Source organism: Magnolia sinica, chromosome 5, assembly GCF_029962835.1.
Source record: "Magnolia sinica isolate HGM2019 chromosome 5, MsV1, whole genome shotgun sequence".
In the NCBI taxonomy this organism is placed as follows: Eukaryota; Viridiplantae; Streptophyta; class Magnoliopsida; order Magnoliales; family Magnoliaceae; genus Magnolia; species Magnolia sinica.
The window spans coordinates 26,272,573-26,283,083 of NC_080577.1; the positions used below are offsets into that span (position 1 = coordinate 26,272,573).

General features: G+C 40.3%; 1 protein-coding gene across 2 annotated transcripts; it reads left to right on the forward strand.

Annotated features, from left to right (window-relative positions):
• The first annotated feature begins 1,342 nt into the window (after positions 1-1,342).
• On the forward strand, positions 1,343-10,257 carry LOC131245822 (uncharacterized). Of its 2 annotated transcripts, XM_058245538.1 has the most exons (8): positions 1,346-1,636; positions 7,808-7,888; positions 7,978-8,066; positions 8,191-8,265; positions 8,455-8,582; positions 8,713-8,991; positions 9,094-9,171; positions 9,834-10,257. In XM_058245538.1, the coding sequence occupies exons 1-8, from the start codon at positions 1,514-1,516 to the stop codon at positions 9,935-9,937; spliced, it is 957 nt and encodes a 318-aa protein (XP_058101521.1). In that variant the 5' UTR covers positions 1,346-1,513; the 3' UTR covers positions 9,938-10,257. The 2 variants fall into 2 exon arrangements, with proteins under 2 accessions (XP_058101522.1, XP_058101521.1); XM_058245539.1 differs by lacking the exon at positions 9,834-10,257 and having other exon boundaries at positions 1,343-1,636; positions 9,065-9,171.
• Positions 10,258-10,511: the final 254 nt, after the last annotated feature.

Consider the following 10,511-nt stretch of genomic DNA (forward strand, 5'->3'; position numbering starts at 1 on the left):
TCCAACTGGGAGAACCCTCCATCCATGCGCCAGCTCATCAGATTGGAGGTCCAGGTCAGCGAACTGTGGGGTCCACATCCGCGAGGTTAGAGCTCTCCGATAGACGTGCGGAGTACCAGGCGTAAATGGGCACGCAACGAGTAATTGACCACTGTAAATGCTACCTTTTACCCAGCGTCTTTTCCAACCGCTCCCAAACTTACTTTTCCAATCTAAGCTTTTTACGTACGGACAGACTAGTTGAGGTAGAAATACCCTTTCTTTTCAAAGCTACTGAAGCAGGGGTATTTTCGTCCTCAAATAGTCTATCCGTACATGAGAGGTTTAGACTGGAAATGTAAGTTTGAGATAGCTCGGAAAAGACGCTGGTTAAAAGGTGGGATTCACAATGGTCAATTTCTCGCATGCAACCCCATATTTGATACTCCGGCAGAGTATGATAGTTGATACTCAGGCGCTACACGGTCATAAAATGAAACCAAATGCAACCGTCCAAATCTTGGGCCCCGCCACTTCGATCTTTTGTTTTGCAAATTGGTAGACGTTCCAAATGAAATACAATAGGTTGAAACATGGGGAGCGGATTAGGTGCACCCCGGCCTCAGTGCAGCCGTGACAGTGGGACCCACCTTGATGTATATGTACTTATATCCACACGGTCCATCTGTTTTGTCAGCTCATTTATAGGTGATAAGCTTAAAAATAAAGCAGATACAAATCTCAGGTGGACCACATTACAGGAAACAATTGTGATTGAATTCTTATCATTAAAAAATTCTTCTATAATGTTTACTTTCCATTCAATCTGTCGATAAGGTCACACAGGCCTGAATGAAGGGGGGAAAACAAGTACCAACTTGATCTATAAAAAAATTTGGCCCACAAGAAGTTTCTAATGGACAATCATTACCGTTTCCTGTAATTTGGTCCACCTAATACTTGGATCTGCTTCATTTTTGGTCTCATGTCCTAAAATGATCTAAAAAAGTGGATGAACAGCGTAGATATACTACACATGCATCAAAGTGGGCTCCACAATCAGGACCACACCTAATCTTCTCCCTCATATGTTACCAAAATGTCTAGGAATCAGAGATCGGATCGTCCAATCAATCCAACTTTGGAAAGATAGTCTACATGGACTTAATTAAACAACTCTAGACGGTTAAATATGATTAATGTACACCGCGTGTAAAAGAACAAAGTGCCTGAGCATGAACCTTCGTAGTCTTTCAGAGTAGAAAATAGCTACACTTAATCTAATTTTCAGGGTTTAAATAAAGAAGTACGTTAATGAAAATAAATAAGCACTAATCTCACCAGAGACAGCCAGTGGTTGTTTGTTTATAGTCGTTGATAAAATAAAAGTAGCGGAGGTTTTAAGCGCGCGCTAGGGTTTAGGGCTCTCTAGGGTTTTCTCCTTCCCTCTCTATTTCTCTCTCTCTCTCTCTCTCCGTCTTGTATTTTCGCCTCCCCAAAAACCCTAACAATCCAAATCAGAGGGTGGAGAAGCATGGACAGATATCAGAGGGTGGAGAAGCCCAGACCCGAAACGGCTATCAACGAGAACGAGATCCGAATCACCACTCAGGGCCTCATCAGGAATTACATCAGCTATGCCACCTCTCTCCTTCAGGTTCTCTCTCTCTCTCTCTCTCTCTCTCTCTCTCTCTCTCTCTCTCTCTATCTATCTATCTATCTATCTATCTATCTCTATCTCTATCTCTATCTATTCATCTGGAGATGGTTGGATGGTGATTTTTGGATTTTTCGCGTTTCTGATTGGTGCTCTTTTTTTTTTTCGAATGAAAAACCTTTTTTCTGGAATTGTTTTGTCGGTGTTAATGTGATTTTCATTATTATTTGGTGTTTTTTTTTTTTAGTCAGAGTTATGGTTTATTTTTAAATTATTCGTTTTTCTTTTGCATGTATTTCGTTTTCTAGTGTTTGTAAATGGATCAATGGTATTTACGTTTTTTCCATTTAATTTGGATTGATACGGTTCTGTTTTTTATTTATACTCTTGGGTTTTTTTTTTCCGGTTTTTATTGTTCATGTCATTGTCTTTTAGTTCCTATTTTCTTCTTCTTATTTTTAGCTGAATGTGTGCTTGTATATGGTTTTGTGAGATTTATGGTTTTTTTATTGGGTTGATGATCGGTTGGATGTTGTTGTGTTGATTGCTAGTATGGATTTGATTTTAGGCTTGCATGATTCATGTGGGGTTTGTTCTCCTTAAATGTCTAAAGTTTTTTATTACGGGTGTGGGAGATTTGGCTAGTACCAAAGACACCCCTACATGCTGCACACGTGCCAACATGCCACACATTGGGTGCATCTGAGCAGTTCATAAGGTGGCCCCCATCGTGAAGATGTAGACATGCAAAAATCAGGACAGTACACTCATCATGCGGGTCACATGTGTTTGTTGAGTGTGTTGGCATGTTTTCTTAAACTGTAAAAGATACTTATCCCGACGGGGTCGATTGGTGATCAGGAAGGCTAATTGATAACTGACAACCGGCCAACACACCAAAAGCTCCAAAGCTGCTGGGGGTGCACTGATTTATGCCTATATTTTGGCTCTCCCAAGCAAACCTAGGCAAGTCCTCCCCATAGGCAACCCCCGCTTTGCATGAGTCCTTGAATCGCACGGTCCCACAATGGGTCCCACCTCGTGGCCATCTTGCATCTCATAGGCCCATCCTCGTGGGCCACCCCACCTTCAGCGTTGTGATACTGTGCATCCTTGGAGTCGTACCAAGATGCCCCCACATCACCGATGCCTAGGGCTTCTACTTCCAATTGGACTCGTGGAATTGGCCAGTCTTACCATTTCCCCAAGTGTGAGGATGGTGTCATAACTTGTGGCAGCATGGGCCCATCAGTTCTTGAGCTTTCAAGTATCTTATAGGTGTGCAGCTGAGTTATTTGCTTGTTAGATCATGAGACTGGATTTGTCTAAGGGATTTACTGTTTGTTAGTACTAACTATGATTGCTACATGAAGTCGATGTGGTATTTTGCGATGCTAATATGTAATTGATCTAATTAAGCCAATCTTGCAAATTAAGCCAATCGAGCAGTAGGATTGAGTTATGTAACTCTGTTAGAAAATTGATCTAGGGCTTAGTCTTGCCGAGTTAAACTGCATGGCTTGCATATCTTATTTGGTGCTTGGTCTTGCTTTTTCACCTTTCGCCCTTGGGCCTATCTCTTAATTAATTTGATCCAAGACTTGGTCTTGCCAAGTTAAACTGTACGGCTTGCATAACGTATTTGGTGCTTGGTCTTGCTTTTTCTCCTTTTGCTCTTGGGCCTATCTCTGACATGATTCTTGTTGATCATCCAATGACAGTGGTAAAAATAACAAGTAGAAAATAACAAAATGAGGTGTCTAAATTGGCTCTAGATGAATGCAAAATCCTTTCTTCATTAGGTGGGCTTGTCACCAAGGAACCATAAGTTTTAAACATTTTTTTATTCCTGCTGAGCAGAGGACTATATATTGTACCACTTCGTTTGTGAATCAAGGGAGCATTTGGGATCAATTATCTTTCTACATAAAGTTAGGAAATGTTCTAATGCAGCAAGATTGAAGTTTCCACTTACCAATTGAAAGCTCTGATCCTTCAATATTCTTTTTGAATGGGAACGAGTTCCTTCAATATTGCCCTGCCATTAAGATAAATTCTGAAATATTGTCTATGGAACTAAATTCTTGCAGCCTTCTAGTTTGTTCAGCTAGGAAGAGAGGATAGAAGTAACTAATGCGTAAGAAATAAGAGCAACTAATGTTATAGCAACACATGCTAGGGATGTATTATGGAACCAATAGTATCAAAGCAAATAACTTTTTATTCGTCATTTAATAAAATAATCAGATCACCTCTGTCTAATTGCCTAGAGATGTACTTTTGTAGGCCTTTCTGACAAGCATTTGTAATAGGGCTGGCACATGTGCTGCTTGTAAAGGTTAGCACATGTTCTACGTGTAAAGTTACGTTTGTGATTGATAGTAGAATCCCATGACTATAATGACCAGAAAAGAAGTAATCCCGTGAACATTAGCAGGTGTGCCCTGGATATAATTTGTACTTAGTGGTACCAAATTCTTTTGTTTTGACAAGTTCATGTATCCATAAGAGGCTAAAAGGTCAAGTGCTTAGATGTGATTTTACAGGATTCAGCCAAATTTCTCAATCGTGGGATATCATTGAGGAATAGAATCAGCATTAACAAAGGATATCCCGCGGTTATTTCTAGTATGGAATGAGTCAATGGTATCCTATTGAACAAAAATGGTGATATTGTTCCTCCATTGATAAAAAATTTCAATCTTTGGGAAGTATCATGATCATCCAATAAGAAGGCTTTTACAGCCTATTTAGATTTGTGCTGAGTTGGATGGTGTTCATTTTGACTTTTAGATGATTGAAAGTGCAGTGTAAACAATTAAGAATTAGCAGAACCGAGATGGAGTATTTGGAATGCGACTTGAGTAGGAGTCATTATAGGGCATAGACTTTAGTTAAAATTGATAGCCATGCGATCCATTAGAGAGATTTGTTTCATCACCTTTTGCTTTATTATTCAAAAGGATGGAGGGATATTATGAGGATGCTTCCATTAGAATTCCGGTTGGTTGTTGAGGTGAGATGTGCTTTTGGAGCATTGTGCATTTTGGCACATGCGTATCTTTTGTTAAGAGTAAGGTAACATTTTATTCAGAAGGAAAAAGAAATTACACACAGGGAAGGGAATCCCCAATCAACAGGCCCTTTCTCGCCATATCATCTGTGACATCATGAACTTCCTTACACGGGCGAATGATGCAACCAGGCCATTCACACATGTGCCACATTAAGAGGTCTAGGGTGTGTCCGCATGATAACACGTGTGGACCCCATGTTCACATGCGCGCTAGGTTTCTGCTATTATTTTCCGTGTTACTTTTAGGGCTCGTTTGGGGGCTTGTAAATGGAGGTAAATGGGAAATGGAATTAGAGGTAAATGAATTGGGAGTAAATGGCTTTTTCAAATGTGTTTGGATGGGAGTAAATGAATTGTATTTGAAATATATAAAAAAAATTGTTTGGATGGAAGTAAATGGGAGGAATTGGAATGCATTGGAATTTTCTAATTTATTCTCAGGAACGTATGTAATATCCCAAATCAGCTTTAATACCCAAATTAGTGCACATATGTCATAATGATTGTAATAAGCCCATTAAAAGATATAGTTTATCTAAAAATGAAGGAATTTTAGCCTCGGGTGGGCCACAAACATAAGGATAACAAGTAAGCAACTTTCCAACGTATTTTAACCATCCATTTAGATGGCCAACCTTTGGACGGTTTGGTTCATTCTACTAGTGTGATTTTAGTGGTGTAGCTAATAATTGAATTGTTTTGGACTATCATTAGCGTGCCATGTGTACGGTGGATGTGTGTGTAGTGGCATTTTGGAGTATCATTAGCGTGCCACGTGTACAATGGATATGTGCGTAGTGGCATTTTGTTTACTCATGCGACTCTCCAAGGGAGCCTAAAAAGGCATTTCACTCCATTTACTTCCAAATCCTCTCTTAAAAAGAGGATTTCATTTACAAGCCCATTTACTCCCATTTAATTTTATTTACATGCATTTACTCCCATCCAAACACACCTCAAATCCCATTTACTCCCAATTCCCCTTATTTACTTCCATCCAAACGGCCCCATAAGTTTCTTTAGTCATTGTAATTGACCAAAGTACCCCTTATAGCTAATGACAAATAACCAAAAGTAAGGGTGTTTTAGATTACTCACTAGGTGCTAGGGTTTTCTTTCTTCATAAACACCTATATAGGCCATATTGGACTTGTGGCTCTATTATTGTTTGGAGAACAGAAATTCCTGCCTTTGGTTTCTCATTCTTCAATGGAAGCTGAGAACAGAGGGTTTTGTAATCACTAGCACTTGGCTAGTGGGTTATAGAACCATTATTTTCTTTTCCCCTTGATTAAAATATGCATTTGCCTTTCTTGTTGTTTCTTGTGGTTTTTTTTTTTCGTTCGTTCCTTGCAAGCATTTTAATAAAGTGATTCTTCTCTCTCAAAAAAAAAAGTCTCGTGGTTCAAGATTAAAGAATAGGATCAAAGAGATACGGATTTGAAGCCAATTGGGATACCGGTTGTGCTAGTGAAGGATACTCAGATGGTGTCTGTTGGCTCCCTTGTTTCCTCTACCCATCGTGAGAGCCACCATCGATAAACATCTGAGGAATCCACCCATTATGATGTTTCCGCAGTCACCTTTCATGATAGAAACCAGAGTGTCTAGATTCCAATCCCTGCCAAAAAGCCTGCACCTCAGCCGCATTTAACTCAAAGATCTTTATAGGGCCTGCAAATATATTTCGAACCCTCTCTGATCGTAGTGATAATACCACTGGTCCCAACCAGACATGAGACTCCCCTGGAGCTACCATTGAAGTTAAGTTTCCACATCCCATCTTTCAAAAAGTAATATATATATATATATATATATATATATATAGAGAGAGAGAGAGAGAGAGAGAGAGAGAGAGAGAGAGAGAGAGAGAGAGAGAGAGAGAGAGAGAGAGAGAGAGAGAGAGAGAGAGAGAGAGAGAGAGAGAGAGAGAGAGAGAGAGAGAGAGAGAGAGAGAGTGAGTGGCATCCATCTTCAGTAACATTGGGCTCGGCACATACTATTATTAAATTATTAAGGGAAATTTTTATAAAATGGACTTTCCACCAGCTACACTTTGCGGTCAGGGTTTGCACAGTTGAAGCAACATGAGTGGAGTATTAGTGTTGCAGGGATGAGAGTGTGGAGATGCGTCTGTTAGAAGAGTAGGAAGGATGGAATTTAGTATAAGGTCATCCAATGTATACTAGTTGTAGTCCTGATGAGAGATAAAATGATGGAGAACAGACTGAGATGGTTCACTCAATCTGCTCTTGAGGTCATCCAAAGTTGGAGACAGCTCCTGATTATTTGATTGAAGGGCTTCAAAAGGGGATGAGCGAAGACATAAAAGGACTTGGATTGAGGGGGCAGGAAGGTATATGAAGTCTTATTTACTTACTGAGGATAGGGCTTTAGATAGGAAGCCGAAGAAGAATTGTAAAGCCAATCGAAATGGCTCGGACAAGACTACTACTACTACAAGGATGGCAATGATGACGGTGATGATGGTGCATTCATGCATGTACATTGCTTTCTCAAGCTTATATTAAACTCACATTTCACAATAGCAATACAGGGAACTGTGGCTGACTTGACTTGGGGGTGGTTCCTGATGGATTGTTGCCTTTGACAGAAGTGACTGGAGTTGAAGTGAGGGAGGGACTAAACTAAGCTATTTTAGGACTCTGAGCATTTGCAAAGTTCAGCGTTGGTTAGTTGTCGTTCAGTACCAGCTCATAATAGCCTGAATTTCATTAAGTTATGGGCATTCAGGATGGTAATTCAGTTGCAAAATTTTGGTGAGTTGTGGTCATCATGTACTCAGAAAATACTGTGTGATATTCTATATTTGTAAAAGATGTATTGATTTCTGAAAATATGTGATGCATTTATATCAGATCTAGCAAGAATAGTTACAAATGCAGTTTTAGCTTGTTTTGACATCTGTGGTGTTGATTCTCCATTAGTTGCTTCTTTGCTCTTTCAGGATGCTGTTAATTGTCAATTGAATGATGCCACTCTGTGTGATTGAGAATTTGTTAATTCTTGCTGTGAAGGGTGTGGTCAGTATGTATATTAAGGTGTTTCAATTAATTTCTTGAAACTTAATTCAGGAGAAACGGGTGAGGGAGATTGTCTTGAAGGCAATGGGACAGGCAATCAGCAAGACTGTGGCCATAGCTGAGATTATAAAGGTGGGTTTGAGCTTCATGTATTTTGTACCTTATTGTATTCTCAAACATGAACTGGAAACATCACTTGCCCATTTACCTTAAAAAAACAGAAGAGGATTCCTGGCTTGCATCAAGATACTACCATCAGTTCAACTAGCATAACCGATGTATGGGAACCCATTGAAGAGGGCCTTGTACCGTAAGTTTCTTGCAGCTCTTCCTTTCCCTTTTCCAAATCATATACATTAGTATGTTTGCACTTTGCATGCAAACATTAATATAATTACCCTTTTAACATGTTGAATCCATTACATTTCATGCAGTTTGGAGATGGTTCGCCATGTTTCAATGATCTCAATCTCTCTGTCAACCAAAGAGCTAAACAAGGACTCTCCAGGGTAATTTATCATCACTCGAAGCCTGTATTTGGTTAAGCTGTCGTGCACATAGATTTGAAACATTTAGCATGGACTTGGATGGACCAGACCCACCATTTCCCCCCATATTTTTTCCAAGTCCCAAGTTTGCTCAGCTTATTGAGGTATTATATGAATCGTGTTTTGATTGGAAGTTTCTTGCTCTATTAGGTACCAAGCTCCATCTTATGTAGAGCAGCCAAAGCCACAATATCAATATCGGCAGCAGCAGCCACAGCCGCAGCCACAACAGCGTCAACCCAAGCAAGCTCTTGCTCCAATCAATGTTCCTAATGAAGGTAATGATTTCCTTTCCTTTTCTTTTCTGCCCCCCCCCCCCCCCCCGATAAGAAAATGCAGTGTAATTGTGATTTGAAAGAGACTTTTGTTCAATGGTTCCATGTCTGTTGATTTTCTGGGTTGTATTAGATTCATATGGTCAAGGGCGTGGGCGAGGTAATAAAGGAAGAGGAAGAGGTTGGGGCAGAGGCGGATATGGGAATAATCAGGGATATGGAAACAATCAAGGATACAACAACAACCAGGGCTATGGAAACAATCAAGGATACAGCAACAACCAGGGATATGGAAACAATCGAGCATATGGTAACGGTCAAGGCTATGGAAACAATCAAGGATATGGCAAAAATCAAGGCTATGGAAATAACCAAGGATATGGGAACAATCAAGGATATGGAAACAATCAAGGTCTTGCGATGTTGTCTCTTTTTTATTTTTATTTTTTTCTGTTCTTGACAAGTTTTCTTCATTTTGCTTACAGCTGCTGATTGTCTCTCATTTCTGTGACAGAAAATGGTGGGTGGAATTGGAACTGGAGTCGAGGTGGTGGCAGCAGCGGCGGACGAGGAAGAGGCTATGGTTATCGAGGTAGGCACTCAACCGCCAATGATGCATCCAAATCTGAGCCACTCATACACAATTTATCATGCACAAGCAACACAATTACGGATACATGAATTAACCTTGTTGTGTTTGTACATGTGAACACATAGCCATGCATACATCAACTCTATCATTATGATTGTATCATTGTTTTTGAGAAATTGTCCAATGCACAAGACCACATGGTGCACTCCCTCATTGGGGGCCATGTAGAAATGTACGCCTTTTGAATGGTCCAGGTTGACAAATGGTGGCCTTCTCAGTTTAATGCAGACTCTTGGCTCATTGTTTCTGACTATCCATTTATGTCAACAACCCATTACATGGATTCTCCAGTTGGTGCAATTTTGAATATGAACACCGTGTGGGGTTCTGGATAATGGTCTATTCGGCCATGTGTAAGCAGGGCACATCAGGATTGTGATGTGCAACCTGCACATCTTGTAGCTTCTTATGTATATTGCTTATATAACTTGTAGCTGATGTTTGAATATATGCATTCTATAATGCATGGATCTCATCTACATATATTTTATGCATGCATGCATGTGTGTGACATGGACACATTGATGTACGTGTGATGCGTGTGGTGTGTGTAATTCTCCAGGCAATTGTTTGACTGGCCATTTGACCTTTGAATACTGCAGGTGCGGGATATGAAAGAGGCCGAGGGGCAGGAGGTGGGAGAGGTTACGTTCGGGGTCGAGGAAGGATGGGTGGTGGTGGCCGGGGGAGGGGCAACCCGGCGTAAAAGATGGATGGTGGCTGGCGGCATCCTCTAATGCTTGCTTGGGGTTTTAATAGGGGGAGAATATATTCAGGGGATGTTTTGGAGCTAAAGAAGCAATAGGTTTGTTGTTTCTCTATTAGATTGTGGATGTGGGCAGCCTTTATTTTCTTTGTTTGATTGTTTGTTTTTTCTCTCCACCTGAAGGTAGTAGTTAGAGCCAGAAATGTAATTCATTCCATATGTTTTCTCTTTTCTTAGCTTACTATACTCGACCTGAACGTCCCTCCCCATGTATCTACCACCAATTTTCATAGTGAATACCTTTGAAACTTACTCTCCGAGCCCTTTCGGCCTCCTCTCTTTTTTTTCTTTTTTTTCTTTTTGAGGAATTGGGTCTGTTGGTCCAGCTATATGGATGGACCATGCTCCCAAAATCTCATTGATAGACCGAAATAGGGTAGATAGTTGAAAAGTACAGCAGCTGTTCCCTTTGAACTGAAAGACACAAGATTGATGGATTGTATCTTTTCTTATTCAAGATATTCTACTGAAAAGGGACCCAATTCTGGGTGAATTATTATGTAGGCCTGGCCCA